Raw genomic sequence first — 12,672 nt, 5'->3', positions numbered from 1 at the left:
TAGAAACACCTTTGGCAGGGATTAAAGCTGTGAGTCTTTCTGAGTAAGTCTCTAAGAGCTGGGAGTCTTTCTGGGTAAATCTCTAAGAGCTGGGAGTCTTTCTGGGTAAGTCTCTAAGAGCTGGGAGTCTTTCTGGCTAAATCTCTAAGAGCTGGGAGTCTTTCTGGATAAGTCTCTAAGAGCTGGGAGTCTTTCTGGGTAAGTCTCTAAGAGCTGGGAGTCTTTCTGGGTAAGTCTCTAAGAGCTGGGATTCTTTCTGGGTAAGTCTCTAAGAGTTGGGAGTCTTTCTGGGTAAGTCTCTAAGAGCTGGGATTCTTTCTGGGTAAGTCTCTAAGAGCTGGGATTCTTTCTGGGTAAGTCTCTAAGAGCTGTGAGTCTTTCTGGGTAAGTCTCTAAGAGCTGGGATTCTTTCTGGGTAAGTCTCTAAGAGCTGGGAGTCTTTCTGGGTAAGTCTCTAAGAGCTGGGAGTCTTTCTGGCTTTCTGGGTAAGTCTCTAAGAGCTGGGATTCTTTCTGGGTAAGTCTCTAAGAGCTGGGAGTCTTTCTGGGTAAGTCTCTAAGAGCTGGGATTCTTTCTGGGTAAGTCTCTAAGAGCTGGGATTCTTTCTGGGTAAGTCTCTAAGAGCTGGGAGTCTTTCTGGGTAAGTCTCTAAGAGCTGGGAGTCTTTCTGGGTAAGTCTCTAAGAGCTGGGAGTCTTTCTGGGTAAGTCTCTAAGAGCTGGGAGTCTTTCTGGGTAAGTCTCTAAGAGCTTTCACCCCTGGATTGTGCAAAATTTGCCCATTATTCTATTCAAAACTCTTGAAGCTCCGTCAAATTGGTTGATTATTTTCAGGTCTTTCGATATATTGTCAAGTCAATGTCGCCCTTCCCTGCAGTCAAATGACCAAATCGCCCGATAGTGTCCTCATGGGTGAAATGTTATTCATATTTTTAATAATCAACATAAAAATAAAGGAAATCTGGTGTTTCTATGTCAAACTATGTCTTATTTCAGTCTTCTGTGATGTATAGAAAGTGTAATATTGGGATGCAAACTCAAAATGTAATACAACTCTATATCTGACATGGTACAAGCCATGTTCGTGAGGTGTATACTTTTGTTTCAAAGTAGATTTGTTTAAGACTACCAAAAAACCCTCTGCGTGACCCTCATTTAGCCCACTGCAGTAAATAGTTATTAAGTCAAAACTGTAACTCTCCCACTCAGGAACATTCACTGTCTTCTTGGTAAGCAACTCCAGTATAGTTTTGGTCTTGTGTTTTTGGATATTATCCTGCTGAAATGTGAATTCCTCTCCCAGTGTCTGGTGTAAATCAACTGAACCAGGTTTTGCTTTAAGATTTTGCCTGTGCTTAGCTCCATTCTGTAATTTTTTTGATCCTGAAAAACTCCCCAGTCCTTAACGATTACAAGCATACCCATAACATAATGCAGCCACCGCTATGCTTGAAATTATGGAGAGTGGTACTCAGTATTGTGTTGTATTTGATTATCCCCATTTCCCCCAAACATAACACATAACATAATAGGACAAAAAGTGAATTGCTTTGCCAAATGTATTGCAGTATTACTTTAGTGCCTTGTTGCAAACAGGATGCATGTTTTGGAATATTTTTTATTCTGTACAGGCTTCCTTCTTTTCCCTCTGTCAATTAGGTTAATATTGTGGAGTAACTACAAAGTAGTTGATTCATCCTAATTTTTCTCTTATCACAGCCATTAAACTGAAACTGTTTAACATCACCATTGGCCTCATGGTGAAATCCCTGAGCGGTTTCCTTCCACTCCGGCAACTGAGTTAGGAAGGACAGCTGCGTCTTTGTAGTGACTGGGTGTATCAATACACCATCCAAAGTGTAATCAATAACTTCAACATGCTCAAAGGGATATTCAAAGTCTGCTTTCTTATTTTTACCCATCTACCAATGCGAGGCATTGGAAAACATCCCTAATAATAATAATTCTGGTAGAAGATCCCTGCCGGGGTGGCAGGTAGCCTAGTGGTTAGAGCATTGGGCCAGTAACCGAATGGTTTCTGGATCGAATCTCTGAGCTGACAAGGTAAAAATCTGTTGTTCTGCCCCTGAACAACAAGGCAGTTACCCCACTGTTCCCTGGTAGGCTGCCATTGTAACTACACATTTGTCTAACTGACTTGCCTAGTTAAATCAAATAAATGACGATGTTCCATGGGTCATGGTTTCAATTTCATTCATGTAGACTACTTACCCAGTCTGGTCATTAATGGACACAGTGCCTTTCAAATGAATTTGATTGGTGACCATCACGGATTCAAATAGCCCAAGGGGGTAGTCAGTTGAAATAAACTGATTGAAGACCATTGGAGCTGCCTGACAAGGATCGCTATTTACAGATTCCTGGCGCCAGCAGTATATTATAATTGGCCAAATAATTGTTCTCTGAGACATTTAATTGTATTGCCAAAACGGATTACATAAAATACATGTGAAAAAGCCAAAGACCACGAAGGAAATGTATAAATAAACTGAATAAGCAACAATCACATCTAAGAGTTCTTCAAACGAGTTTCTTTGTTTGAAATAGACTACAGTTTTTTTTTTCATAGAAGCACAGACTATTGTTGTTGACGTGCATCATAAACTATATATTGCACAATCACAATACAGCCAGCAACAACGCTAAGAGATGATAACTTCGAACGCGGAGTGGCACGTCTTGTGGAACTAACCACGAGCAGAGCCGCACATCCTCACATGCGCGCGCTCAACAGCTACAGGCACGCGGCCATCCCAGGACAGTATAAAAATCCCAGCGAACTGTCCCAAGAGCACGGAAAGAACTGGATTTCTTAGGTGAGTGGGGACAACTAATGGGCACCATATAGTCTACAAACGCGCTTTAGTCATGAGTGAAAGAGCTAGTTTTTAGTAGAAATATAAAGCATCTCTTAGAGAAGGCGAGATTTCATACCGAGATAGAGACTACTTATAAATGATTGCATTAAGGTTAGGCTACTGTAGCCTACACATTGGCTTTGCAAAGCAAGTAATTCATCTTCTGACTGTAGTGTGCAGATTAACCAGACCAAATGTATGGTAAAACGGTTAAAAATAGATTATTTGTAGGGGAAACTACAATACCTTATTAGTTTTTTAGCATAATGACTGGATTTAAAGTTTAATCTGAAACTTTTAATTGCATAGAACTAGTTTAGTTGCTATTCTAAAATAGCTCAGTGAGTACAGTTATGGACATTTAGCGTAAGTATTCTACTTTCTTTAAAAAATATTCTGCCAATTATTCCAATGTATTACCATTGTATCTTTGTATATCGTTGTATTTATTTTCTATAGCTTTGATAGACAACCACTGTCTGACATGGGTATATGTCTGTTTTCATAGGTGTATCTGTCTGTCAATCAATCATGAAGGCTGTGGCAATAATCCTTGTTCTGGCAGTCATCTCTGGTAAACCTGGGTTTACACTGTTCCCTTTTGACACTGTTATCAATATATACAGTGCCTTGCAAAAGTATTCATACCCCTTGGATTTCTTCACGTTTTACTGTGTTAGAAAGTGGGATTAAAATGGATTTAATTGTAATTCATTACAATTAACGACTATATTTTTGTTATAAATTGTTTATTCATCTTGTTTTTAATGTTTGAATTTGTCTTCTACTTTGACATTACAGATGTTGAGTAGATTGTTGACAAAAAAATGACAATGAAATACATTTTAATGCCACGTTGTAACACAATAAAATGTGAAGAAAAGGCACTGTATATACAGTATATATATATTTAGTATTAGTCAACTGTATATACAGTATATATATATTTAGTATTAGTCAACTGTATATACAGTATATATATATTTAGTATTAGTCAACTGTATATACAGTATATATATATTTAGTATTAGTCAACTGTATATACAGTATATATATATTTAGTATTAGTAAACTGTATATACAGTATATATATATTTAGTATTAGTAAACTGTATATACAGTATATATATATATAGTATTAGTAAACTGTATATACAGTATATATATATTTAGAATTAGTCAACTGTATATTTTTTAATTTTACCTTTATTTAACCAGGCAAGTCAGTTAAGAACATATTCTTATTTTCAATGACAGTTAACTGCCTGTTCAGGGGCAGAACGACAGATTTGTACCTTGTCAGCTCGGGGGTTTGAACTCGCAACCTTCCGGTTACTGGTCCAACGCTCTAACCACTAGGCTACGCTATACTATATATAGTATATATATTTAGAATTAGTCAACTGTATATATATTTAGTATTAGTCAACTGTATATATATATATTTAGTATTAGTCAACTGTATATATATTTAGTATTAGTCAACTAAAATATATAGTATATATATTTAGTATTAGTCCACTGTATATATAGTATATATATTTAGTGTTAGTCAACTGTATATATAGTATATATATTTAGTATTAGTCAACTGTATGTGTATGAATGCATTTACTGACTCCTTGCTGAAATCAGTCTTTAAGATCAACTCTTACAATACTGTAACACTTGTATAATTAGGCTTCATACTGTACCAAGGCTCCACACTCTCATTACCAGACTGGATTTAACCCCCCTGATGGTGTATATTATGGACACCTCACCTCAGAGCTCTCTGTCTCCCCCTGCAGGCTGCCATGCCCGCGCTGTGCGCCAGGCAGAGGCCCTCCAGAACCACTGGGAGGAGAATGTTGAGCGCTTCTGGACCTACGTGTCTGAAATCAACAGCAGAGCCGACGGACTGGTGGAGAACCTCAAAGCCTCCCAGTTCAGTAGAGAACTTGAGTGAGTGGCACATTGTAACACAATTTCATTCTGAAGTGATATTGGCTCATACACTTTACTCCATCGCTCTCCATTATCACCTTGTGCTGTGTGACTGTCCCTGACCAAGCCTCCCTGCTTTCCTCCTCTCTCCCCCGTCCTCCCCCCTGTGTCCCTGACCAAGCCTCCCTGCTTTCCCCCTCTCCCCCCAGCCCTTCCCCTGTGTCCCTGACCATGCCTCCTTGCTTTCCCCTCTCTCCCCCGTCCTCCCCCGTGTCCCTGACCATGCCTCCTTGCTTTCCCCTCTCTCCCCTGTCCTCCTCATGTGTCCCTGACCAAGCCTCCCTGCTTTCCCCCTCTCCCCCAGTCCTTCCCCTGTGTCCCTGACCATGCCTCCTTGCTTTCCCCTCTCTCCCCGTCCTCCCCGTGTCCCTGACCAAGCCTCCCTGCTTTCCTCCTCTCTCCCCCGTCCTCCTCCTGTGTCCCTGACCAAGCCTCCCTGCTTTCCTTCTCTCCCCCGTCCTCCCCCTGTGTCCCTGACCAAGCCTCCCTGCTTTCCCCTCTCTCCCCTGTCCTCCCCCTGTGTCCCTGACCAAGCCTCCCTGCTTCCCCCCCGTCCCGTCCCCTGTGTCCCTGACCAAGCCTCCCTGCTTTCCCCCTCTCCCCTCAGTCCTTCCCCTGTGTCCCTGACCATGCCTCCTTGCTTTCCCCTCTCTCTCCCCAGTCCTTCCCCTGTGTCCCTGACCATGCCTCCTTGCTTTCCCCCTCTCCCCCAGTCCTTCCCCTGTGTCCCTGACCATGCCTCCTTGCTTTCCCCCTCTCCCCCCAGTCCTTCCCCTGTGTCCCTGACCATGCCTCCTTGCTTTCCCCCTCTCCCCCAGTCCTTCCCCTGTGTCCCTGACCATCCCTCCTTGCTTTCCCCTCTCTCCCCTGTCCTCCCCCTGTACCCCTGTGTCTCCTGATTTCCCAGACAATGCCTCCCCTCTTTCTCCTACCTCCTCCCCCCTGTACCCCTGTGTCCCCTTATGTCTACCTCTACCCACTTTATGACCATCCCTGACCATGCCTCCCTCTCCGCAGCACCCTGATCACTGACACCGTGGCTGAGCTGACCGTGTACAGGGAGGACATCCAGACCAAGTTGGGGCCCTACGCCCAGGACACAGCCGCCCTGCTGGGCCAGGACCTGCAGCTTCTGACCACCAAGCTCCAGACCGACATGGTTGATGCCAAGGAGCGCAGCACACAGTACCTGGGAGAGCTCAAGACCATGATGGAGCAGAATGCTGATGATGTCCACAACCGTGTCAACACCTACACCCGCAAACTGAAGAAACGCCTTAACAAGGACACAGAGGAGATCCGCAAGTGAGTATAGATGGCAACAGCTAATGTACTGTAACAGCTTGATTCAACATAGAATAATATGTCTTCCAAGTGATGCTAACCCCCTCTGCCTCTCCCACCCAGCACTGTGGCTAACTACCTGGGAGAAATTCAGTCCCGTACCTCCCAGAACATGGATCTCGTGAAGGGGCGTGTGGAGCCCTTCGTGAGTCAGGCCCACGACACCGCCGCCCAGAGGCTGGGCAGCTTCACTAACCTTCTGAAGAACCAGGCCCAGGACCTGAGCCAGCAGGTCTCCACCCAGGCCGAAGGCATGCGCAAGCAGCTGGAGGCCACCGCCGAGGACCTGCGCACCACCCTGGAGGGCAAGATCGATGAGCTCAGCAGCCTGATCGCCCCCTACGCCGCCAAGATCCGTGAGCAGCTCCAGACCGCCATGGACAAGGTCAAGGAGACCACCTTCTAAATGGACCCAGGGGAGGGAGGGGTTTGGAGGACTGGTGTGCCGCCACTACACCCCTGTTTAAGTAGGGGTGGGGGTTGTGAAGCACTGTGCCACCATTCACCTAGCTACCACAGAGAGGAGGAGGGAGTTAAGTGTTACTGATGCTGTTTTCACTGTGTTGGCTCTGTTTGTTTTGGTTGAGGGGGGTTGATAGTGAGAGAGGGGTGAGGATGGCAGAGCTTTGAAGGGGTCTTGAGCAGACCAACAGTCCTTTATGTCTGTTCAGGCCTGTTCAAACACACAAGAGGCCATTGTTTTTAACCTGCTTCGCTTGTCTTCCTCGTTATAAGTGCTCTAGATGTCTCCTCCAAATTGTTCTACTAATCTGCATCAGGTTTCTAAGGCTGCTGTATGGGATACAAGTGGGGTTGAAACAGTATCTAACAATCGTGAGCCAAATTGTCTCCGGCCCATTCCAGCGCTGTCCTTCATTTCAATAACTGCACTGAATTAAGACTGGGCTTTTCTCCAGCACTAGCATCAGTCTGTCCAGAACCAAAGGAGCAGAACCACTCCGTTCCTTGCTTGTCTGTGATTCTGTATCTACACCTGCTTTGTAGGCTCTGTATTTGTTGTGATTCATATAGGAGTGTATTTACTATGACTGTGATATGACGCGAATATGACAATGAAACTAAAATGTATACTTCACAGGGTCCATATACTACCTGTCTGTATTAATTCAGTTTGGTCAGAGTGTCTCTGCCATTTCACAATGTAACACGCCCTGCTGCTCACTGTTCGTCTGGCTGTCTGGCTGTCTGGCTTACTGGCTGTCTGGCTGTCTGGCTGACTGCAGTGTGCTCCCCAGCGCTGCGGAAATAAAATATGCTTGTTGCTCAATTGTCAGTGTGTTCTTTACTTGTCAAACATTTAGCAACTTTTTCAACTTTTACATTTATTTTTATTTACAATGACAAATGAGGTAGTTAATATAGCTGAATAGATGGATCTTCATCTTACAATTTATGGTTGATGAACACACAAAGCAAATCATGTATAAATTCCCTCTATCATGCACCATGTTCTGATAACAATGATAAGCTGAACCAGGTTAGTTACAGCAGGGTTGGAGCGAGAACCTACAGGAGGGTAGCTCTCCGGGAACAGGGTTGGAGCGAGAACCTACAGGAGGGTAGCTCTCCGGGAACAGGGTTGGAGCGAGAACCTACAGGAGGGTAGCTCTCCGGGAATAGGGTTGGAGTGAGAACCTACAGGAGGGTAGCTCTCCGGGAACAGGGTTGGAGCGAGAACCTACAGGATGATAGCTCTCCGGGAACAGGGTTGGAGCGAGAACCTACATGAGGGTAGTTCTCCTAGACCAGGGTTGGAGCGAGAACCTACAGGATGATAGCTCTCCGGGAACAGGGTTGGAGCGAGAACTTACAGGAGGGTAGCTCTCCGGGAACAGGGTTGGAGCGAGAACCTACAGGATGATAGCTCTCCGGGAACAGGGTTGGAGCGAGAACCTACAGGAGGGTAGCTCTCCGGGAACAGGGTTGGAGCGAGAACCTACAGGAGGGTAGCTCTCCGGGAACAGGGTTGGAGCGAGAACCTACAGGAGGGTAGCTCTCCGGGACCAGGGTTGGAGCGATAACCTACAGGAGGGTAGCTCTCCGGGAACAGGGTTGGAGCGAGAACCTACAGGAGGGTGGCTCTCCGGGAACAGGGTTGGAGCGAGAACCTACAGGATGATGGCTCTCCGGGAGCAGGGTAGGAGCGAGAACCTACAGGAGGGTAGCTCTCCGGGAACAGGGTTGGAGCAAGAACCTACAGGAGGGTAGCTCTCCGGGAGCAGGGTTGGAGCGAGAACCTACAGGAGGGTAGCTCTCCGAGAACATGTTGGAGCGAGAACCTACAGGAGGGTAGCTCTCCGGGAATAGGGTTGGAGCGAGAACCTACAGGAGGGTAGCTCTCTGGGAGCAGGGTTGGAGCGAGAACCTACAGGAGGGTAGCTCTCCGGGAACAGGGTTGGAGCGAGAACCTACAGGAGGGTAGCTCTCCGGGAGCAGGGTTGGAGCGAGAACCTACAGGAGGGTAGCTCTCCGGGAACAGGGTTGGAGCGAGAACCTACAGGAGGGTAGCTCTCCGGGAACAGGGTTGGAGCGAGAACCTACAGGAGGGTAGCTCTCCGGGAGCAGGGTTGGAGCGAGAACCTACAGGAGGGTAGCTCTCCGGGAACAGGGTTGGAGCGAGAACCTACAGGAGGGTAGCTCTCCGGGAGCAGGGTTGGAGTGAGAACCTACAGGAGGGTAGCTCTCCGGGAGCAGGGTTGGAGCGAGAACCTACAGGAGGGTAGCTCTCCGGGAGCAGGGTTGGAGCGAGAACCTACAGGAGGGTAGCTCTCCGGGAGCAGGGTTGGAGTGAGAACCTACAGGAGGGTAGCTCTCCGGGAATAGGGTTGGAGACCCCTGACATACAATAATTCAGTTTTGGTCTTTATAAACCGCAATGTAAGTTGAATTGAGATCGTTAGATTATAATGTCACGTAACATCACATCTGAAGGCCACAGAAATTGGTTGGACAGAATGTCTTCTTTTCTATCATATTTTCCCATCCCCAGATCCAATGTCTTTAACCCCGAAACACCAACCCTAAACCCCCTGTAGGCAGTTCTCTACTACCTGTACACTCATAAACACACACGTTCCTTATAATACACTTTCTTCAGGTGTCAGGGTTTACCAGAATTGGATCCAGAAGCAGACCAGGACAAGGTGAGTATAAAGATGGTGAGTATTTATTAATCAATGAGAACGTGGAGGTAGATAGTTCCGGGTGGAGGAGCGGGCAGCGGAGGTGGGTTGATGGGAGTGGATAGGCAGATCCAATGGATAACAACACACTGGCGATGAGCAGACAGGGACGCCAGGACAGCGGAGTCAATCACCACCTTCCGGAGATACCTGAAACCCCACCTCTTTAAGGAATACCTAGGGATAGGATAAAGTAATCCTTCTCACCCCCCCCCTTTAAGATTTAGATGCACTATTGTAAAGTGACTGTTCCACTGGATGTCATAAGGTGAATGCACCAATTTGTAAGTCGCTCTGGATAAGAGCGTCTGCTAAATGACTTAAATGTAAATGTAAATGTATGGGTTCAGGGTGGAGGAGCGGGCAGTGGAGATGGGTTGATGGGAGTGGATAGGCAGATCCAATGGATAACAACACACTGGCGACGAGCAGACAGGGATGGGGTATGGGTTCCGGGTGAATGGCTGTAGACAAAACATACGGGGGTAAGTTAAAGGCAAGCAAGACGTACAAAACAATAAAACAAAACAAAACAAACTCTATAAACTGGAGGCTGGTTCGTGGGCACAACATACTGTTCATGGCTAACGATCCGGCAGGGAATGGATGTCAGGTCAGAGCTTTTGAAGGGGAGAGGTGATGATCAGGACAGGTGTGCAGATTACTGATGGGATACAGGTGCGGGTGAACATCGATCTCCCAACAAGCTAATTCCCCCCGGCAACCAGACAGGGTGCGTACCAGTACTCCAGGACAGAGACACAGGCAAACACAGACTCAGGAAGCGGGATTCGTGACATCAGGCTGTTGTTACATACATTTAGTGGTCCTTCTGTAGCTCAGTTGGTAGAGCATGGCGCTTGTAATGCCAGGGTAGTGGGTTCGATCCCCGGGACCACCCATACGTAGAATGTATGCACACATGACTGTAAGTCGCTTTGGATAAAAGCGTCTGCTAAATGGCATATATTATTATATTATTATTATATTATATATAGGGATAACTTCTACAAGGGAAATGTCTGATGATCCACATCCCCCTTTCACCATTTCTTTTAAGACCCTCCCCCACCACCCATACACCTCTCTCCACACACACTGTCAATTCCTCCTAATCTTTACAGATGGTGCTTGATTGACCAAACACTAAAGGACCTTCCTCCCCCCTCCTGCCCTGCAGGTCTTTCTTTCTCTTTTGTCCCCTTTCCTCCCTCCTTCCGTACCTCCCTCCCTCTCTCCCTGCTTACCCGGTCCTGGCTTGTCGGGATCTGCTCTCACATTCCTTTCTTGTTATCCCAGCAGGTTGCAGGAACCATATTTGTGTTTTCATCTACTACAGTTGAAGTCGGAAGTTTACATGCACCTGAGCCAAATACATTTAAACTCTGTTTTTCACAATTCCTGACATTTAATCCTAGTAAAAATTCCCTGTCTTAATTTTAAGAATATGAAATGTCAGAATAATAGTAGAGAGAATTATTTATTTGAGCTTTTATTTTTTTCATCACATTCCCAGTGGGTCAGAAGTTTACATACACTCAATTAGTATTTGGTAGCATTGCCTTCAAATTGCTTAACTTGGGTCAAACATTTCGGTAGCCTTCCACAAGCTTCCCACAATAAGTTAGGTGAATTTTGGCCCATTCCTCCTGACAGAGCTGGTGTAACTGAGTCAGGTTTGTTTGTAGGCCTACTGACAGAGCTGGTGTAACTGAGTCAGGTTTGTAGGCCTCCTGACAGAGCTGGTGTAACTGAGTCAGGTTTGTAGGCCTCCTTGCTTGCACATGCTTTTTTAGTTCTGCCCACAAATTGTCTATAGGATTGAAGTCAGGGCTTTGTGATGGCCACTCCAATACCTTAACTTTTTCTGTCCTTAAGTAATTTTGCCACAACTTTGGAAGAATGCTTGGGGTCATTGTCCATTTGGAAGACTCATTTGCGACCAAGCTTTAACTTCTTGACTGATGTCTTGAGATGTTGCTTCAATATATCCACATAATTTCCCTGCCTTATGATGTCATCTATTTTGTGAAGTGCACCAGTCCCTCCTGCAGCAAAGCATTCCCACAACATGATGCTGCCACCCCCGTGCTTCACGGTTGGTATGGTGTTCTTTGGTTTGCAAGCCTCCCAATTTTCCCTCCAAACATAACGATGGTCATTATGGCCAAACAGTTCTATTTTTTTTTCATCAGACCAGAGGATATTTCTCTAAAAAGTACGATCTTTGTTCCCATGTGCAGTTGCAAACCGTAGTGTGGCTTTTTTTATGGCGGTTTTGGGGCAGTGGCTTCTTCCTTGCTGAGCGGCATTACAGGTTATGTCGATATAGGACTCGTTTTACTGTGAATATAGATACTTTTGTACCTGTTTCCTACAACATCTTCACAAGGTCCTTTGCTGTTGTTCTGGGATTGATTTGCACTTTTCACACCAAAGTACGTTCATCTCTAGGAGACAGAACACGTTTCCTTGATGAGTGGTATAACGACTGCGTGGTCCCATGGTGTTTATACTTGCATACTATTGTTTGTACAGATGAACGTGGTACCTTCAGGCATTTGGAAATTGCTCCCATGGATGAACCAGACTTGTGGGGGTCTACAATTTTTTTCTAAGGACTTCTTTTGATTTTCCCATGATGTTAAGCAAAGAGGCACTGAGTTTGAAGGTAGGCCTTGAAATACATCCACAGGTACACCTCCAATTGACTCAAATGATGTCAATTAGCCTATCAGAAGCTTCTAAATCCATTACATAATTTTCTGGAATTTTCCAAGCTGTTTAAAGGCACAGTCAACTTAGTGTATGTAAACTTCTGACCCACTGGAATTGTTATACAGTGAATTATAAGTGAAATAATCTGTCTTTTAAACAATTGTTGGAAAAATGACTTGTGTCATGCACAAAGTAGATGTCCTAACCGACTTGTCAAAACAATAGTTTGTTAACAAGAAATGTGTGGAGTGGTTGAAAAACGAGTTTCAATGACTCCAACCTAAGTGTATGTAAACGTCCCACTTCAACTGTATGTTTATAGATAGTCCATCCTTCTCTCCCGTCTAAGATACACAGACGTGCACGAAGGTACACACGCAGGTACATAGGTACACAAATGCTTTTTATGGATCTATAGTTTTTATGGATCTATAATTTTTGCAATTTGACTTGTAATATCGCTGACCTTGCTGCTATCTCGGACAGAGTCTGTGTTGCAAAATAGATTTTATCTAAGAGATTTTAGGTTTATACCTGGATAAAT

At 45.2% G+C, this 12,672-nt stretch overlaps 1 protein-coding gene across 1 annotated transcript; it reads left to right on the top strand.

Annotated features, from left to right (window-relative positions):
* Positions 1-2,739: 2,739 nt before the first annotated feature.
* LOC124017962 (apolipoprotein Eb-like) lies at positions 2,740-7,495 on the top strand. The gene is made up of 5 exons (XM_046333205.1): positions 2,740-2,835; positions 3,386-3,451; positions 4,668-4,821; positions 5,881-6,168; positions 6,271-7,495. Exons 2-5 carry the CDS (start codon positions 3,409-3,411, stop codon positions 6,611-6,613), a joined length of 828 nt encoding a protein of 275 aa, XP_046189161.1. The 5' UTR covers positions 2,740-2,835; positions 3,386-3,408; the 3' UTR covers positions 6,614-7,495.
* Positions 7,496-12,672: the final 5,177 nt, after the last annotated feature.

The sequence above is a fragment of the Oncorhynchus gorbuscha genome, unplaced genomic scaffold, assembly GCF_021184085.1.
Source record: "Oncorhynchus gorbuscha isolate QuinsamMale2020 ecotype Even-year unplaced genomic scaffold, OgorEven_v1.0 Un_scaffold_35:::fragment_2:::debris, whole genome shotgun sequence".
In the NCBI taxonomy this organism is placed as follows: domain Eukaryota; kingdom Metazoa; phylum Chordata; class Actinopteri; order Salmoniformes; family Salmonidae; genus Oncorhynchus; species Oncorhynchus gorbuscha.
This window is presented reverse-complemented; position numbering and strand designations above follow the sequence as displayed.

Bases quoted from the DNA above. Each gene is read 5' to 3' on its own strand.
- LOC124017962 (XM_046333205.1), top strand. From the start codon at position 3,409: ATGAAGGCTGTGGCAATAATCCTTGTTCTGGCAGTCATCTCTG. The intron at 3,452-4,667 runs GTAAACCTGGGT...CTCCCCCTGCAG, and splicing joins TGTTCTGGCAGTCATCTCTG to GCTGCCATGCCCGCGCTGTG. The intron at 6,169-6,270 runs GTGAGTATAGAT...TCTCCCACCCAG, and splicing joins GACACAGAGGAGATCCGCAA to CACTGTGGCTAACTACCTGG.